Source organism: Pseudonaja textilis, chromosome 2, assembly GCF_049901715.1.
Source record: "Pseudonaja textilis isolate UNSWEBS1 chromosome 2, rPseTex1.2, whole genome shotgun sequence".
Taxonomy (NCBI): domain Eukaryota; kingdom Metazoa; phylum Chordata; class Lepidosauria; order Squamata; family Elapidae; genus Pseudonaja; species Pseudonaja textilis.
Genome location: NC_141991.1, coordinates 131308161 through 131328683, shown reverse-complemented (window position 1 = coordinate 131328683; position 20523 = coordinate 131308161). Strand labels below are relative to the sequence as shown.

Here is a 20523-nt window from a genome sequence, read left to right as displayed (position 1 = left end):
GCACGGATTTTTCAAAAACAGGCTGGTCAGCCTCCACATCTTATCCTAGGCTTGCAATACCTCTAAAACCAAAGAACCTGAACAAGATTGTACCTACTACTTTCTGTACTTATCTCTCTTCACAGTTTGGGGGTAATACAAGTAGTCCTTGACTTATGGCAATTTGTTTAGTGGCTGTTCAAAGTTATAACAGCAATGAAACAAGTGACTTATGACCTTTTTTTCACATGTACAACTGTTGCAGCATCCCCATGGTCATGTGATCAAAAGTCAGACACAGGGCAACTGGCATGTATTTATGACGGTTGCTGTGTCACGGGGTCACCTTTTGTTACCTTCTGACAGGCAAAGTCAATGGGGGAAGCCAAATTCATTTATCAACTGTTACTAACTGAACAATTGCAGCAAGAAAGGTTGTAAAATGGGACTAAAAACTCCCTTAAAAACTGTCTTGCTTAGCAACACAAATTTTAGACTCAATTGTGATCAGAAGCTGAGGACTACCTGTGAGCATTTGATTGGCTGTATAAGTGGTTAAAACACTAATCTAACTAGAAGGAAAAATACATTCCAGTGGGTTTTTTTTTCATTAATAAATTTCATATTGGCTAGTTGTGCTGTTATTTTTCTAACTGCTAGCATAAAACATTACATTGTGAAAATGTGGAGCTAAGGACACAGGAAAAGATACATGGGAAGAACATCTAAAATAATCTTCCTTCCCCTCCTGGAAAATGGTATTGTTCCACGCGAAGGGGGGAAAGCTGGGATTTAGAGAGAAAGCAAAGAATGGATGCAGAATGGAGCAGAAGAGAAAGATGTAAATCTAAGACAAAAGCAGAAAGAATGGGTCAATATGTAAGACTGTATGCACAAACGGGTATTAAAACTTGCAATTCATTGGTATGTTAAAAAAAAAAAAGAACTTCAGGAAACCATTCCACTGTGGTATCTTTACTGGCCCTTTGAAAACCTTGACTAGCAGAGAGCCAGGAAAGCAAGCTGAGGCACAATATATAAGCACAATATATAAGTTGAACCATGTCATTATCTTAATCTGAAGTATAACCGATTTAGATCGCTAAATACAGCTTGCGGTTTCTAAACTTGCCCAGCAGAGTAGTTTGGACAGAGGCTAAATACAGTTCTGCGAAAAGGTATTTGGGTATTCTAATTTTTTTTAATATCTTTGCTGCAGGATATTATATTCACACGAGTTCTAGAGTCTGAGTTAATGAGTAATATCAAAATGTGGCACTTGCTTCATTTATTGTATAAAGAAAGTCAAACAACCCGTGACATGGCAGCATGAAAAAAAAAAATCATAATTGCTTCCTTAGAGTGAGGAACCGGCTGCACTAACTTTAGCTCCGTAACTGCAACCGAAAGCTAACTGGTGATCCATTTCTCCTATATCAGGGGTAGGAATTTTGGCTCATTCCTTAGGTAAGAGAAAATTAATTCAAGGTATTCTAATATAAACACCTTGTTTTGGGACTGGCAACAGGTCTGAATTTTTTACTTGTTATTCCAAAACAATGAATGTGTTTCTCTTCATGTCATGCATTGTAACATGGAAGGCAAAGTTGATGAAGAGAATGAATGCCTATAATCTGATGTTCAGGTGCTCACTGTAGACAGGAAATTTCAAGGACCTTCCTTGCTTTGCCTTTTATAGTCCTTAACTTTACAGTAGTTAGACTGTTCAACAGAGAAAGGAACACTAGCTGTCCTATCCCTAGATATAAATGCGGGTATTGGGTAATTTAGTTCTTATGGCAAATAGGATATTATGATCCAAAAGTCTTAAAGTATTTCTTACATACAGAGCAGGTCATCTTTCAGGAACAATACACAGGCACACACACACTTTCAAAGGGATTATACTTGCCATCTGTACTGGCATCATCTACAAGAATGATTTCCTTTAACAATATAGCTGGAGAAGAGTACAGCACACTATAGACAGTGCGAAGCAACGTGGACCAAGCTTCATTATGGAAGACAATAATGACACTGGTGGTCGGAAGGGGTGGGCAGCGTTTGAACTTTTGATCGATGCACCTGCAAAAAGAACATTAAATCTAAATTACAACTAATATTAGATAGGAGTGTTACATTAATTAGATAATGAACATTTTTTCATTCTGGTTAGATAGGCTCTGCATCCAAGAGTTATAGAGTTATACGGTGTTTAGTTTAATACATTTTTTTTTAGCATTTTGGGGTTATTCAAGAAAAGCCTTCTTGTAAGTAGATATTATTTCAGTTTTAACATGCAGACAAATACAACAATAAACTCCCTTTCTACGACTCTGTAATCTCTTAATTCAGGATCTGAGAAAATGACTACATCCCAAGAACAAACTTGTCCATAGGACAAAATGTGCTTTACTACGTGTTCTCAGTATGTGGAATTTAAACATTATGTCCTTCCAACGCCAGAATTTTCCAAATTAGCTTGGACTCTCCAGGGTTCTGGGACTTATCTGTCCTGACTATTATGCTTGGCTGCCCATATAGCTTAAGATGGCCATATGAGCTAACGTATATGTCTAAAATACTGGGTATAAGATCTATAATTTGTCAAAGCATGTGAGTTCATGATCTGAAGACCTCCCATTGCCATACCACAAACCACCAAAACTAGACATTCAGATATAATACTAAACTACTGCTTAGTGCTGTGCGAATGAACCTGGGCATACGTATTTCCCCTTCCTTTGCTTGTAGACCCATGTTTGACACTAAGCTTGTAACTATTTTATAAATCTTCAGTTGTTTTAATTAAGGTATACAGACTCTCTCAGAGTCAACGCAGTATCTCTGGCTATTTAAACATCACCCCAATCAATACATTTGATGCTACTTTGAGTTTCATACTGCAGAAAATGGGGGTTGAGAGAGGCACCATTCAAACCAGGCTACTTAGTAAATTTATGCCAAACTTAACCTTTGAAAAACAAGTCCCTATTGCTTCAGGGCTCAGTCTCTTAATCACTTGACTATACTAGTTCTGAGCCGGCCCATCAATAAAGGGGAGTTTAGCAGGTGCAGCTTAGCATTTTAGTACCGCAAGAGAGTAAAGGCCTGCTAAAATCCCCCCTTCTTCCTAATGTTTAAAAGGGACAAGAGCTCTATTGCTTTTGGTTACCAGTCCAGGCTGCTTCACCCCTCCTTTACCTTGCCCTTAAGTGCCTGTAGGTCACAGGATGAGGTCATGAATTGCATCCCTGAAAGAAGGCCACAACAATGAAGGGTCTCAATGGGTTGCCTCCTATGGGCTTTTGAATGGAAGCTCTGCCTGGCAGAGTATTAAGAGGAGGGGTGGGAGGGAGAGAGAGAGAGAGAGAGAGAGATCATTTATTCTCTTAAGATTTAGAGACTAGTGCCATTGCCTTCTGCCATTGTTTGCAAGCTCAGCTGTAAAATACGAAGTTACAACGGAGAGCTCTTTTTTTCCACAGAGAGCATGCATTCCTTTAGAAAGGAAGAAAGCTTTCTACTTCTCATAGCTCATGTAGTTTAGGATCCTTTGCCAAGGTTGGCCATTCAGATACAAAAAGAAACCATCCTTCACCGCATGATAAATGATCAGAAACTTCTGCTTCCTGTTGTTTGACTAGTTACAATATATTATAACATCTAGAAAGCTTGGCACAATTAAATTAAGGTCTCTTGAAACAAAGGCAGACCCGACTTCACTCCAAGAACTATTTTTTTAATCGGGGAGCTCCCCTAATAACATTCAGTTCAGCCATAACGACAAAATCTGGCTACCTTAAACTCTCTAACAAGTTTTGGGCAATCTTTGAGGATGAGCGGAGTTGTAATGTTGGAGGTAAATATCTTCAAATGATTTGGCACGTATTGTCAATATTTTTCCCCCCTTTGAGGGAAGGCAGTGGAGAGAAAGTGATATTTATATGATAATGGGATTTGAAATTTACATGATAATGGGATTTTTTCTTTTCATAGTCAGTTAATCTATGGTATTTAAGGTATACAGGCAATCTTCAACTTACAACCACAATTGAGACCCAAATTTCTGTTGCTAAATGAGACACTTGTTAAGCAGATTTTGCCCCATTTTACGACCTTTCTTGCCAAATTTGTTAAGGGAATCACTGCAGCTGTTAAGTTGGCAACACGGATGTTAAACGAATCTGGCTTCCCCATTGATTTCGCTTATCAGAAAGTTGCAAAAAGGGATCAAAATGCCCCAGGGCAGTGCAACAGTCATGAATACGACTCAGTTGCCAAGTGTCAGAATTTTGATCACGTGACCAAGGGGACACCTCAGTGGTTGTAAGTGGTGAAAAATGGTCATAAGTCACTTTTGGGAACTTTGAACAGTCGCTAAATGAACTGTTGTAAGTTGAGGACTACCTGTAATTTAGCGTACTGTAATGTATAAACACACATTTGCAAATTCAGGAAGCCCTTTAAAATATCTTGCTGTAGCACGTTCTTCCTTTTCTCCCAATTGTTGCAGGAGAGAACCAATAAGCAATAAGCTTTATTGTTTAGTACCTATGTGGTGTGTTCTAGGATACATAGGATGAATCCTGTGCAGGGATGCTTGGCAGAGAGTCGGGGAATTCAAACCATGTTGTTAAAAGAGGCTCCCCACTTTACAGCAACCTCTTTTGATTCCACTACCCGTCCCACCCTCTGAATCTTTCAGCAGGAAGAGAGAGGGGTCCCTGACGTGCTGCATACCTCTAGGGCACATCAAAAGTGGGGAGGGGGGGGGAGAAAGAAATGTTCCACATGGCAGATCAGGCCCTCCCCTCCCTCGCTCCCTCCCCAAAGCACTCAACAATTTAAAAAAAAGTTTCATTCACAGGCTCCCCTCCATCCGAGCCAATTTCCCCGATTTATGGTTTGGTTCTGGGAGGGCTTTACACCCTTTAATTGAAATTGGTTTATGCTTTTTTGGGTTGACTGAATGACATTCTTGCCCTCTGCCTTGAACACAGCATTCTTCTATTGTGGATATCTACACCTGCTAGGCAGAAATAATCAGCTGTCAGAAGGGTAGGAGGTAAGTTGAAGGGAGAAAACCGCCTTGCCAACCCAGCCTAGTTTTAAAGCCCTTATTGAAGCTGCCTTTTGTTGGCTCCTTTGACTGACTTATCCCCCTTATGAAAAGCCTCAGCAGCGGCCTTAGAAAAAGCTTCAGGGAGACCACAGGGGAAGGGGTGACAAGCATCCCTAGTTTTCCCTCCTTCCACACCCTCCTGCTGTACTGTAAGCGCCTGTCTGTTCCACTGGCCGAGCAAAGCGAAAAATTATGGAGGCGGCGGAGCTTTCTCAGAGCTAGAGGAAACGGACCAAAACCAAGGGCAGGAGACAGATGTAATGAAGGAAAGGTTTTGAACTTGAGCAACCCCTTTTTCTTATTTATGTATTGAAAAAGGGCCGCAATTGTCCCTGTTCACCGCTCTGTAAATGGGGAAACGGTGGCACCTCAAGGTAGGAGAGTGAAGGGCCGCAGGAGAGAGGGGGGGGGGGTCACATCGAATAATTAAAAAGTAGAACAGAACCCTGGGCAGTTCTTTTTTTAAAACAGAGATGAAAGGAAACCAGTTAAGAGTTCAGCTTTGTGAGACTTTTCTCCCTTCCGATGCACTTGTCGCTCCCCACTAATATATGGGATATAGCTAGAATCAGAGGCTCTGGACTACTTTCCTTTTTTACACTTGCAAACAAAGAAGCCAGGGAAATTCTGAGGTTTTTTTGCACTCTGGCAGTTTTGGCAGATGGACAGTCTTTCACAGCCATCGATTTCTAAATACGGGGTAGTCTTACAACAAAAGACCACAACTGGGCCCAAAATTTATGCTGCAAAGTGAGACATTTCTTAAGTGAGTTTTACCCCATTTTGCAACCTTTCTCGCACAGTTGTTAAGTGATCATGTGACCTGGGACACTGCAACTGTCATTCATTCATATATATATATATATATATATATATATATATATATAAAAAATAATGTGTGTGTGTGTGTGTGTGTGTGTGTGTGTGTGTATGTATGTATGTATGTGTATATATATATATATATATATATATATATATATATATATATATATATATATGGCATTCAGCTTTGTTCGGATATTTTCCCACGTCATTGTAGTTGTGCTTTTAAAGTTGTAGCAACGTTTTGGCAGAATCTCATCTGTATATCTCATCTACACTTCTGTATAGTGTTCATCTGTGATATATATATATGCCAGTTGCCAAGCATCTGCATTTTGATCATGTGACCATGGGGATTCTACAATGGTCGTAAGTGTGAAAAATGGTCATAAGTGACTTTTTTCAGTGATGTTGTTACTTTGAACGGTCACAAAATGAACTGCTGTAAGTCGAGGGCTACTTGTACTGACAAATTGGATGTCCTCAGCCATATATATTGTGCCAGTTATTTTCAGTCTTCTAAGAATCTCAGTTTCTTGGACAGCTAGCCAAGAATGCTTTAAGGAAAACGTACCCGTAAATCTACAGGGACTCTCATTCCAGCCATATGTAGGTGTTGGTAACTCAACTGTATAGATCCCTAGCAAGACTCTCAATGCAGCAACAGGATTTTTCTAGATCAAAGGAGAAAGAGCAAGGAAGGAGGCATTCAGTACTGATATCCAAGGAGACAGAATCCATTAAGGTACTACAGTACACAATGCTACACTAGTAGCTTAAGTTAATATGGGAGATGTTGAATTTTTTTTAAAAAAGCCAACATATTTCTGCCCATATGCAATGCATGTAGATCAATGAGTTTGGCCCGGTCCTGGGTCCCATCCTGACCCGTCCCTGCTTTTGAAGCTCAGCTGCTTTGCGCGGCACAGCAGATTGCCACCCGTCAGCTGCTGAAGCAACAGGGAGAGTGCAGGCTTGCAGGAGGTGAGTCGGAGAGCCTCTGTGCATGCGCAAAGTGTGCGTTTAGCAGGTACACACAAAGTGTGTGTTTGCGTACAAAGCGCACCCACCAAACCACGCCCACCGAACCGGTGGTAAACTTTTTTTGAAATGCACCACTGATGTAGATGCGTTGCCAATATAGCAAAATCAAATTCCAATTGTATTCCATGTTACAGCTTTTTCAATCACTGCAGAGCTGCTGAGAAGTCTAAATCTAGTGTAGCAGACCCTGTGGGACTAGCTAAGTGCATGAAAGCCACAAATCCTCTTTATTTTCAAGTGGAGAGGATGAGCCATAACTAGCCGCAGCATGGAGAATAAAACTCTTCGGAGCTTCTTTAAACAGCTTGCTGCTATTGTCATTTAACTCCTTTTAGCATTTGAGAAGTCTGTTAAGAACCGAGTATTTAAATTGGTTGGGGAAGGGAGGAAATGGCAGGGAAGAGGGGATGAATGATTGCAATGTTATTATTAGAGGTAGTGCTTGATTTATGACTCAGCATTTAATAGCCATTCAAAGTTACAATGGACCCATAAAAAGGCACTTGTTTTGAACTTCTGATGCCTCCCTTTCCCCAGTAATGTGATTGCATTCACAGCCATTTACTGTGTCCCACAGTCACATGACTAATTTGCTGCATTTTTTTTTTTTTACAGACAACTGGCGTTCATTTCCAAGTTTTGGCAAAAATTCCCCATAGCTAAAAATGGGTTTATTGAATGACTGCAGCAAAAACAGGTTGTAAAATCAGGTCGATCATGTAATGATCTGCTTAACAACAATCACAATTACGACCATAAAGTGCCGGCTGCATTATGGCCATAACAAAATTATATGTGGGTAATCTATAGTTACATTCAATGTAAGACTGGTGGAAATCTTATAATTCAAATCCTAACCAAGAACCTAATAATTATTAAGCTAGTGTTGAAGTTCCAAGCAGGGTGATTTATTTATTTATTTATTGTAAAATTAGGGTATTCGTGTCTGATAAATTCAATATTTCCAGATACTGAAGAAGTTCTTTAAATATCGCGGCAAGGGCTCTGATCACAATGGTTATAACAGATTCATTTTACATAAGCTAACTTTGATCTATCTGCAAGTCCAGATATTTCATATTGTTATTATGTTATTATTATATTATGTCATTATTATGGTACACCGCAGAGTCAGCTAGAGGTTTAGACTGAATGTCACATTTTTATCCATCTGTCAAGTCCTTCCCAAGTATCTGAAATAGGCAAAGGTTGTTGATGTTGTATTAAATGTTTCTATCCTGACTTATGAGCTAGAACTTCCTGCAAATAAATAAGCAAATAAATGCCTTTTTGGTAATGAAGTCATGATTTGATCTAAAATATGGCCTGAGAAACATGACATTCTCCTGATTAAATCTGAAATCTTATCTATAAGATCATTTAACTTGAGATAAAAAAAACTGTGGTGTTAATCTATAAATCAGGTGAAATACTTCAGATCCTCCAGATGTTGCTCAGTTACAACCCTCAGCATCCTTCACTATTGCTCATTCTGACTGGGGCTGCTGGGAGTTGTATTGGAATAGCATCTGGAGGGCTGCAAATTTCCCATCATCTGAGTTAGTATCCACAGGAATAACACTCTTACTCTTCCAAGGGAACAAGATGTTTTGCAAAACAGGAAGCCTTCTCTTTATGCACATCAAGACCAGAAATGTAGATGCTTTAAAAGGAATTAACCAGACCATTTTTCTCTGTAAACCTGCCTATCCACACATCTTAACTAAACGGAGTATGTACACATAAAAGCAAACTCTCTGTATTTAAGAAATGGCGAATGTTTGCAAGGATTCAGACAGAGAGGGGTTTTAATTAACATCTAAAAGGTGTTCTTCACTCAAAGGCTAGAGAATTAACCAGAATGTCCAGGAACACCATCTTAATCAATATTCCCATAAAATTCATTATTTTATTCCACCGGGCATGCAAACATATGGGCAGCAATTACTGATTAACATGGACATAGGTAAAGATAAAGGTTCCCCTCGCACATACGTGCTAGTCATTTCCGACTCTAGGGGGCAGTGCTCATCTCTGTTCCAAAGCCGAAGAGCCAGCGCTGTCCGAAGACGTCTCCGTGGTCATGTGGCTGGCATGACTAAACACCAAAGGCGCATGGAACTCTGTTCCCTTCCCACCAAAGGGGTCCCTATTTTTCTGCTTGCATTTTTTATGTGCTTTCGAACTGCTAGGTTGGCAGAAGCTGGGACAAGTAACGGGAGCTCACTCCATTACGCGGCGCCAGGGATTCAAACTGCCTAACTGCCAACCTTTCTGATTGACAAGCTTAGCCACTGAGCCACCACGTCCCTTAACATGGACATACCATGATTTTATTATATCTTGCTACCTAAATAAAAAAAACCCAAATAATACCTGGGTGGCAGGTATTAGCAAATAGCTCATTTCCCATATGATTGCATGCCCAATGTGATAAAGCAAATGGTTGCTTACAGTTATCCTGGGTTGCTTTGAAGCATTATTCCTACAGGAAGGAGAGAGGAGGGGGGGAACCTTACTCTGGAGGCCTGCTGTCAGGTCCAAGGGCCCTCTGAAGAGAAATGCGGTCACTGGCATAGGCATTAAAACAGTGCTTCTCATAGCCATGGTCTTTCTCCTTTGTCTCTTCTTGTGTCCACTGGTCCTTCTTAAAAGCTTTTCCATCAGCACCAGGGCTATTGGGGTCCTGGGGTGGACGCTCCATGAAGGACTTCAGTTCTGCTGGTGTATAATAGCCTGGCAAGCAAGACTTGCTGTCCTGCTCAGGGGCCTCTTGTTGAGCTGGTGCCCGGATCTGCAGCTTTGGCATAGAGTCACGGATATTGTTGACAGCTCCCATCATTATATCTATCATCTGGTCTTTTCTCTCCACAATATTTTTCAGCCATGGCTCCTCCTTTTGTTCCCCACTGCTCACATCTCTTTGCATTATGAAAAGGAAGATTACAAAGACAATGCCCACCAAAGCTAGCTTTAGTGGGCCATAATGCCTTCGGAGTAGCCTCATCACGGCTGATGTCCAGCAATTACTCCTTCATCAAAGTTGCACTCTTCTCAAAGCTTCAGTTGATCTGTGAGATCTCACCATCTTCTTCCAAACCTGAGAAGCATACAGGGAGACAAAAGCCAGAAAAATCAGAAGGATGATTATGAGTGCCACCAAACTCTTTCCCAAACAGAGAGCCTTCTTACTATATTTTGAAGTATGTTCTGTGGAAGCACTAAAAGGAAACCAGGCCATCAAAGAACACAGGGGTGGGACACTATCAAACCTATCAAAGCTTGACACAGCCTGAGCATAGGCAGACTCAAAGAAGCAGTGCAAGATGGAAAGATCTTTGTAGAGAGTCTTGGCCTATAGAATCGTCAACAGTTGGACACGACTGATGGTTAACATCATCATCGTGTTCTAGGGCACCATCTTTTTACAATGCTAAGCCATCCACTTAGTAATGTATGGGGTAAAACAAACAAACAAACTCTTCAGCTGTCATGGTTGGGAAAAACACTGTCTCAATCCTGATCTATTCAGTGTACAAAAATAGCCATCGTAGATCCTAGCTATACAAATGCTACTAAATTCTAAGGAAACACTTTTCAACAACCACTGGAAATTCTAATTTTGTTCTATTGTATGTGCTATGGACATGGCAGGATTTAGTTACTGGCTCTACGGCCAATACCGGAAGAGCACCCAGAGCTTTTGATTTAAGGAAAGAACAATAATTTTGTAAACTCTTTATGGAGTTTTTGCTAAAAAACAAAAACAAAAAATGAAGCGGTGATTTCAGGATTCATTGGTTACAAAGGACTGTTTATGGAAGAAGGGGACCTTGATATATAATTTGGGAGAATGGAAATGGTAATATTATGCTTGTAACTGTTACAAAAGAGATCCAAGTACATTTTGATTTTTTTTTCCATTTTCTTACATTTTCACTTCCATTTTTATTCTTTCACATAGTTTTTCTACTTTTTATGTTTTTGTAGCCTTTTAATTCAGTGTATAATCTTTTCTTAGTAAACACTATACAGACAGATAGACAGAGACAACTATACAGAGTGAGAAAGAGAAAAAAAGAGAGAAAAAGAAAGAAAGACATGGAAGGTTATGATATTTTGAATATTTATGCACACTGATAAGTTGTGATTAGTATACATTCAAATAACAAGATATTTGATTTAGCGCAGATTGAAAATTGATACCAGGTCCCGTTTAAGACAATCCAAAATTCAGTTAAGTCTGAGGTTAAGCCTGTATGCAATTGAGATAGCACATGTGCAATTGCAGTTTTAGACATTGTTCATCTTCATCTGTGTGTAAAATGGAGAAAAGGAACATTCTGTCGAAGGAAAACAGTACAAGCTCAAAAAAGAAGAAGCTTATTATTACATTAGAGGAACATTCTCATTTAACTGAATGATAGGAACATGATTATAGCAATGCTAAAATAGGTTGAGATTTTGGAATGTCTAAATCTACAGGTGAAACTTGAAAAATTAGAATATCATGCAAAAGTTCATTTATTTCAGTAATGCAACTTAAAAGGTGAAACTAATATATGAGATAGACTCATTTTATGCAAAGCAAGATAGTTCAAGCTGTGATTTGTCATAATTGTGATGATTATGGCTTACAGCTCATGAAAACCCCAAATCCACAATCTCAGAAAATTAGATTATTACATGCAATCAACAAAACAAGGATTGTACATAGAACAATATCGGACCTCTGAAAAGTATAAGAATGCATATGTACTCAGTACTTGTTTGGGCCCCTTTTGCAGCAATTACTGCCTCAATGCGGCCTGGCATGGAAGCTATCAGCCTGTGGCACTGCTGAGGTGTTATGGAAGACCAGGATGCTTCAATAGTGGCCTTCAGCTCTTCTGCATTGTTCGGTCTCATGTCTCTCATCTTTCTCTTGGCAATGCCCCATAGATTCTCTACGGGGTTCAGGTCAGGCGAGTTTGCTGGCCAATCAAGCACAGTAATCCCACGGTCATTGAACCAGGTTTTGGTGCTTTTGGCAGTGTGGGCAGGTGCCAAGTCCTGCTGGAAAATGAAGTCAGCATCCCCATAAAGCTCATCTGCGGAAGGAAGCATGAAGTGCTCCAAAATCTCCTGGTAGATGGCTGCGTTGACCCTGGACTTAATGAAGCACAGTGGACCAACACCAGCAGATGACATGGCTCCCCAAATCAACACAGACTGTGGAAACTTCACACTGGACTTCAAGCATCTTGCAGCATGTGCCTCTCCATTCTTCCTCCGGACTCTGGGTCCTTGGTTTCCAAATGAGATGCAAAAGTTGCTCTCATCAGAAGAGAGGACTTTGGACTACTGAGCAACAGACCAGTTCTGTTTTTCTTTAGCCCAGGTAAGACACTTCTGACGTTGTTTGCTGTTCAGGAGCTGCTTGACAAGAGGAATACGACATTTGAAGCCCATGTCCAGGATCAGTCTGTGTGTGGTGGCTCTTGATGGACTGACTCCAGCCTCAGTCCACTCCTTGTGGAAGTTCCCAACACTTTTGAATGGCCTTTTCCTGACAATCCTCTCCAGGCTGTGGTCATCCCTGCTGCTTGTGCACCTTTTTCTTACACACTTTTCCCTTCCACATAACTTTCTATTAATGTGTTTTGATACAGCACTTTGGGAACATCAAACTTCTTTTGCAATTACCTTTTGAGGCTTTCGCTCCATATGGAGGGTGTCAATAATGGTTTTCTGCACAACTGTCAGGTCAGCAGTCTTTCCCATGATTGTGATTCCTACTGAACCTGACTGACAGACCATTTAAAGACTCAGGAACCCTTTGCAGGTGTTATGGCTTAATTAGCTGATTAGAGTGGGACGCTTTGAGCCTAGAATATTGAACCTTTTCACAATATTCTAATTTTCTGCGATTCTGGATTTGAGGTTTTCATGAGCTGTAAGCCATCATCAACACAATTATGACAAATCACGGCTTGAACTATCTTGCTTTGCATGTACTGAGTCTATCTCATATATTAGTTTCACCTTTTAAGTTGCATTACTGGAATAAATGAACTTTTGCACAATATTCTAATTTTTCAAGTTTCACCTGTACCATGCACAGTACAGTAAAAAAAAGCAGGGAGAATTAAAGAAAAAGTTAAAATTGCATCTGCTTTTTGTGGTTTGCAAACATCTACAAGATTGAGAGATATTTTTATCATTGGCAGATTATTTATAGGAATGATATTTTGCTTTCTAGGAATACATTGCAATTTTGGTTAATATAAATTGAAGTATATCTTTTTATCCTTTATGGTAATATTTCATTAATACACACATAGAAATCATGTCTAAAATTTTTATTACCTATTTCTATCGAGGCTGAAATCCATTATCATATTTTTCATAGAAACACCACTTTGAATAGTGGAAATTTGAATAATCGATCATTTTGTAGGGTTCCTTAATTGCATTGAGACCTACTTGTATTCTCACCAGGGTGAGGCTAGAGAGTTCCACACCTTTCTTTGACCCATTGAAAAATAAATAACAGCAACATCCTTCTCACCAGGATCGGAAAGACTGTTCCCCTATTTATTCCAGTAATGAGCCTTATAATCTGGGTATGAGATCCAGATTTGTGCATTGCCACATCTTTAAAACTGTATATATTCCTTTCTAAATTTAAAGATAAGGAAACCAAGCTCATAAAGACACGGAAGTGCAATAAACTACAGCAGATTTTGGAAGCGATGCCAGCCTTCAAAAGGACATCATAACAGCTATAAGAAAAATGAGGTTTTAATTAGCCCTAATTCCTCTGCACAATTAATCTTGTTTGGAACCAAATAAACAAGTTAGTCCCACAACAGAGCCAGGCTACAGGAAGACTAAAATCATAGAGGTGTGCCCACTTGGAACCGGGCTGTGTCGTTTTCAGGAAATGGTTAGCTTTTTCACAATCTTGTCTTTGAGTCAATAAAAAATAGTTTATTGCGTTGATTTCTACACAGGTAAATTTGCAAATGGAACCTAAAACTTCCAAAAGGAACAAGGAAGAGAACTTCTGCAGTTTAAAAGAAAAGGTTTGTTTCTACATGCCATCACATTGGCACAAAGCTGAAAACCCACTTTAACCATTTTGTATGAATATTGTATTTATTTGCAAGAACAAAATGCATAATTTTAGACAAACTGTACATGGGAAAAATCCAATATATCTGGGTTGATCACACATTTACTTGTAAATGCACGAGGCTGCTGTGTCGGCCTCTGCAAATTGCTCTTCCCAATCATACACAGAGCAACCAAAAGTACAGTCTGTCTGTCTGCCTAAATACAGCAGTCTTATAATGATTTATTTCCTACTTTATCTTCCCAATGGCAAAAGCTAACATACAACTGAGAAAGCTGCTTCTTTCAAAATGTATATCATACGAATATAAACAATTGCTCTTAAAGAGCCACGGGGTAAGGTTTATGACTTCAATCAAGAGATACAAGCAGGCACACAGCATCATTTCAAAAGACCTCATTTCTAATCAGGAATGTTGGTTGAGGGATTAAAAAAAAAAAACTCTATGTGAGTATCTGTCACTGTGTTCTGACTAGACTTCTCCAAAAAGCACTAAGCAGACTCTTTGTCCCAGCAAAACCAGCACAGAGCTTATCTAGCTTGGAGAGCTGCCAAGTAAATATTTTCAAACACAGTGCTGACAAGGAAGGACTCACACAGAGTCTCTGAGATGGACAGACAGATCTTCACACTGCTGCAACAAACAAATTGTTTCCTGCACAAGCCCCCTCTCCTTTTGCTCCTCTTTTAATCCCTATGGGAGGGGCCATTCACTGTCCACCTGTGGATTTACTCCCACATTGACCCTTAGTTCATAACTGTTCTTTTCTTTTGGCAGCTCTGCACATGCGCAGGCTGGGAACAGGCTCCAGCTGCTCCCCCGCCTCATTGCCGCCCAACTATGAAGACAGCCAATAGCTGTCAGACTACCCTGGCCTCATCTCTGCCTCTGACGCAGAGCCCCTGTCCAAGCCTTCCTCGGCCTCCAGGACTAGCCCATGTTCCTCCCCAACCTCCTCACTGTCCAACTCTGCTGCCAGCTCCACTAGCCGCCAGTGGGCCGCAACACACTGCTCCCACCAAAGCAGTTGTGATATTTTAGCCCAAAACTGCATGATGATTTTTTGCTGATGATTAAACACTGCATTTATACAGTTGCAGGCAACGAAGTAAGGTAAATTGCCTCTCTGCCATGTATATCTAGGCCTTGGCTGATGGGTCTAACTCCAAGCTGGTTTTTATCACCCAGCTTGCTACCCATGATTGTTGCAGCATGTTTGAAAAATAGTTTGGCATACTAGAGTCAGTCCTGTAATTCCACCTCCTGAAGTACCTACTGTACAAGGAAATTGTGTCTGCCTCCCTGCCTCCCACTATGCTACGGATCCTTCTGTAAAATAGAGCTCGCTTCAAGGTCCTCTTAACTGCAGCTCCTCAAGTCATGTTTTCCCTGCTGAACCAAAGCTTCAGAGAACATAAAATTTTAGGTCTGGAAAGGACCTTAGAGGTCTTTTAATCCAACCTTCTGCCCATGACAAGAGATCCTATACCATTCTAAACAAATGGCTGCTCACTCTCTTATTAAAAATTAAATACGAATTCATACTGTATTCAAATGTATATCGAACAGAAATTCCAAGCAGGGAAGCTCTGTTTGTAAGACTGGTAGATCAAATCCTGCTATCCTTTTCAGTATTCCCCAACTGCAGATTCCCCAATTGCAGATGAAAAAAGAGCTAAGATCAAGCATTTCTCTTTATCTGCATATCTGCATTTAAGGCAGAACTAGTAAACTTGAAAGGAAAACGGATGAAAAGTAATTCATACCACCCATGCATAGAAGGTAAGTCTACATATAATCATATACAGGTTTCGACTTACCAACAGTTTCATTTAGTGACCGTTCAAAGTTACAACAGCATTGAAAAACATGACAATTTTTCGTAGTTATGACCTTTGCAGCATCCCCATGATCATGTGATCAAAATTCAGGTGCTTGGCAATTAGTTCATAATTATGACCACTGCTGTGTCCCAGAGTCAGGTGATCCCCTTTTGCAACCTTTTGATAAGCAAAGTCAATGGGGAAGCCAGATTCACTTAACAACCAGGTTACAAACTCATCAACTGCAGTGATTCACTTAACAACTGTGGCAAGAAAGATCGCAAAATGAGGCAAAACTTACTTAACAACAGATATTTTGGGCTCAGTTATGGTCGTAAGCCGAGGACTAATTGTACTTTATTCAGAAATTCAGAAATAAGCCAAGAGTTGGAACCTCAAGAATGTCATCTAGCTAATGTAAATAGTCCTCAAGTTATTGACCCCCATTGGTAATTCCAGAATTTCAGTTGCTAAGCAAGTTGGTTGTTAAGTGAGTTGCGCCTGATTTTATGATCTTTTTTTGCCATGGTGGTTAAATGAATCAAGTCATTGTTAAGCCAATTTGGCTTCCCTCATTGACCTTGCTTTTCAGAGGTTGGCTGAGAAGGTTGCCATGGCCTTGGAACACCCTACATTATAACCATCGTAGATACATAATGGTTGCCAAGTGCCCAAATGTGGATCGCAAGGCCATGGGGAGACTGTAAGTTGTAAGCATGAGGAAGGCTTTTTCAGTGCCATTGCAACTTTGAACGGTTGCTAAATGAATGGTTGTAAGTTGAGGACTCCCTGTATATGGGTGGTTAGAGTCATGATGCCTCTAATTTCCTCCATCTTATTCTAAATCTAAACCATCAATCAAATCAAAAGAACTACACACAATTAACTACTATATAACATTTTCCATTGACTGTAAATTACCGTCAACTGAAAATTCATTACCATCATTTCATATGTTGTAAAAGCTAAAAACAACATGGTAATTAAAACATTGTTAAATACTTTATTCATTATTTTGGAATAATTCAGAATGGAGATGTTCAGAGGAGCTAGAGAATCAAACCAGCTGCAGCTTCAGAGGTGTTCTGGGATCAGCCTGATATGAAAACATTTTTTACATTTGCTTAAGACTGAAAAAAACGGATTAGCTGATTTAAAACCCAATTATGTTAACAATCTCAGTTTAGGAAGAATTCAGGACCAGAATCAAACAAAATTTGGTGACCAATCACTAACTGCAAATGCAAAGCCAAAGGGAAAAAAACGAAATTGTTGCAAAAATGGGAAGTTAAAAGAAGTCTTTAAACTTTCATTTCCTGCTTGAAAATTTAGTAGTTGGTGCAGTGGATTTATGGGGCACATAACTATGCTATAATAAAAAAAAAATTGACTGCCCATCCTAATCAGATTATCTTCATAGAAACTATTCTCCCACAGGAGTGATATTATGTAAGATTTTAGCTTGATTTTTCTAGTTACTATCAAATACTTCTTTGTGAGGGCTACTTGTAGAATCCTCTCACCATTACAGCTTTAGTTATGGAGATGAGGCATCAAGCAGGCTTAGCAAAGAAGAATGGTGACTCCCTTCCAGGAGAGGAAAATATGATTTGTCACAGAGGGTCACAATGGACATGGCAAGGTACATGCAGAAAGCAACAGCTGTTCCCCTTTCTCTTGGAAGAGAACTTTCCTTATCAAAGCAATGCCAAATCCCTGGCAGTGTCAACGTTTGGTTAAGCTGAAATTACCTACTCCACCTAGTTCAAACAGGATGTCCTTTTCTTAGTTTGACAAGAGCTAAACAACACCCTATTCAGAAGATCAACTCGTTGCCCAGATTGCTACATTGCATTTTGGAAAAAAAAAAAGAACTATACGATATATTCAAAGACTAGTAGCTAAGAAAATAAAATTCCAGCTCCTGCTAGAAAAAAAGAGACGCTGCATACATTTTTCTTCCTCTTTCAAATACAATCATATCTTAGACACACTTTCAAGAATTTAATTTTATCATGAGGGTAGAGATGCAAAAGGATGATCTTGCTTATTCAGATTTCATAGACATGAATGCTTTATGGGAATTTTTAATATTTCTGAAGTCTTTTTGAATTGCGCCAGTTTGTGTTCAAATCTAAATTTTATCTTACCAATAAACTCTGAAATAAATCAGAATGAAGTGCATCGTGATTATCTTTATATCATAGATTTCCAAGAGTATAAACTCTACAAAAATTAAATCAAGACTTTACCTATAGTACAATATAAACAACATAAAATGCTAAAATTAGGTTAACAAGTATCCAAAGAAAACTGATATGCGTGCACAATACTTTTATCAATTGTGAATATTTGGAAGGCAATATTTCTTAAGAAGAACTTGCTAAATTTCTGGCAGGCAGCTGTAACTTTTCAGGCTATCAGATATTATTTCTCACAGATTTAAGTCCAACAAACCTAATATATTACTTTTATATTTTATTTACATATATGTATATAGGCATGTATGTACACACATACACAAACTATGTAATGGTACACAATGCTTTTGCTCAGACACTTGAAGAATTGTGTTTTACATATTTTTAAAATCTGGCAATTTTAATCATTCTTATTTAAGAATTAGCTAACTATGAACTTTTTAAAAGTATAAAAGTCAGACAACCATCCAGCACTTGCCAACTTATGCATATACAAACATAATGGGTTATTACTCAATTCTTATTTGTTCTCACACTCAACTTTATGGCCTGATTTATGGCTTGTTCCAAAGCAGAAAGAATTGTGTCCGAGATTGTATTGAAAATATTTACAGACCCCTCACATCCTGGACACAAACTGTTTCAACTCCTACCCTCAAAACCATACTATAGAGCACGGCACATCAGAACAACTAGACATAAGAACAATTCCACCCCCGAATGCCATCACTCTGCTAAACAAATAATTCCCTCAACACTATTTACTAAGTCTGCATTACTATTACTATTAATCTTCCCATCCTTCCTTTCACCCATCTACTCCCACTTATGACTGTATGACTGTAACTTTGCTGCTTGTATCCTTACGATTTTTATTGACCGTTTCCTAGTATGATTTGATTGTTTATTGTACCCTATGACTATTATTAGGTGTTGACCCTTATGATTCTTGATGAATGTATCTTTTCTTCTATTCTATTCTATTCTATTCTATTCTATTCTATTCTATTCTATTCTATTCTATAGCTTGATATATTGATAATTTGTACCTAGTTGCTTTTCTCCATCCCAGATTGCTGTGTGGTTGAACTGCGAGATGATTCTAATGGGAATATTGATGTTTTGACAGATCTTCCAAAAGGTACAATATAGGTAGTCCTTGACTTACAACCACAATTGGGTCCAAAATTTCTGTTGCTAAGCAAGGCAGTTGTTAAATGAGTTGTGCCTCATTTTATGACTTTTGCCACCATTGAGCTGCAGTTGTTAAATGAATCATTTAGTTGTTCAGTGAATCTGGCTTTCCCCATTTGCTTGATGGAAGCTGGCTGGGAAGGTTACAAATGGTGATCCCACGAGCTCAAGACAGTGCAACTGTCATCAATGCGTGCCAAATTTTGATCATGTGCCCATGGGGATGCTGCAGCAGTCATCAGTACGAAAACCAATCATAAGTTACTTTTTTCAGTGACACTGTAATTTCTAACAGTCAATAAGCAAATTGTTGTAAATCAAAGACTACCCGTATATGAAAACATAGCCAATTTGAATGAGAGAAGGTATGTAGCACAGTCCTCACATGACTTTTCTGTTATGTTCAATGCATCTCCTGACCAATACAAATGCATGATGTTGCTCAGAAAATTTTAAAAAGAGGTGTACTATTATTTAAAGCAGGGGTGGGCAACTATGGCCCTTTTATGAATTATGGCTTGCTAGCTCAGGAATTCTGGGAGTTGAAGTCCATAATTCATAAAAGGGCCATAGTTGCCCACCCCTGATTTAAAGTATGCTACAGCAGTTAACTAGTTACTTTGGGTCAGTCATACTTGGCTCCACTTTGCCCTCATAAGAGTTTCTGGGGTGGAAATGAAAAGAGATCTCTAAATATGTTGCCTTGAGTTCTTGAAAAATATACACATATATAAATCCAGCAAACACCAATGCTAATTTTTGTTCTATACTCTTGCATAATGAAGGCTGTCTAAGAAATGAAAAGGTGGAATGCATCTCCAGAGAACGTCACCTGCATTTTTTAAAAATAAAACTCTTCTGATTAAAATATATATTGCTTGATTAATGTAATAAGTTTTTGTAAAATTAATAAAAAGAGACAGTCTAATTTATTACATTGATTTCAAACATTGCTAGTAACAAATAATGTAAAGTGGCTTTATATTCAACTTGGCACCCCCAGATGTGTTATGACTATAGTTTCCAAATTTGGGGTGGGGGACTTAAGGAGCTGGGAATTCTAAGGGCAATGCTATCAGCAGACCTAAAGGAATTAGGCCGTGAAGGTTAACTTAATTCATACCAATACTTTGGAACAGGGGTGTCAAACTAGCCATGTCACGTGACATTTTGCGACTTTTCCCCATTTGCGGAGCTGGGGTGGGCGTGGCCTGTGT

General features: G+C 39.2%; 1 protein-coding gene across 4 annotated transcripts in view; it reads right to left on the bottom strand.

Annotated features, from left to right (window-relative positions):
- Window positions 1–20523, bottom strand: part of GALNT6 (polypeptide N-acetylgalactosaminyltransferase 6) — a 73592-nt gene that overhangs the window by 29008 nt on the left and 24061 nt on the right. For all 4 annotated transcript variants that reach the window (XM_026714690.2, XM_026714694.2, XM_087925294.1 and 1 more), the window contains exons 2-3: window positions 9490–10070; window positions 1892–2064 (exon numbers count right to left, since the gene is read on the bottom strand). In XM_026714690.2, coding sequence (XP_026570475.1) covers window positions 1892–2064; window positions 9490–9977 — 661 coding nt within the window. In that variant the 5' untranslated portion in view covers window positions 9978–10070. The remainder of the gene's footprint in view (window positions 1–1891; window positions 2065–9489; window positions 10071–20523) is intronic.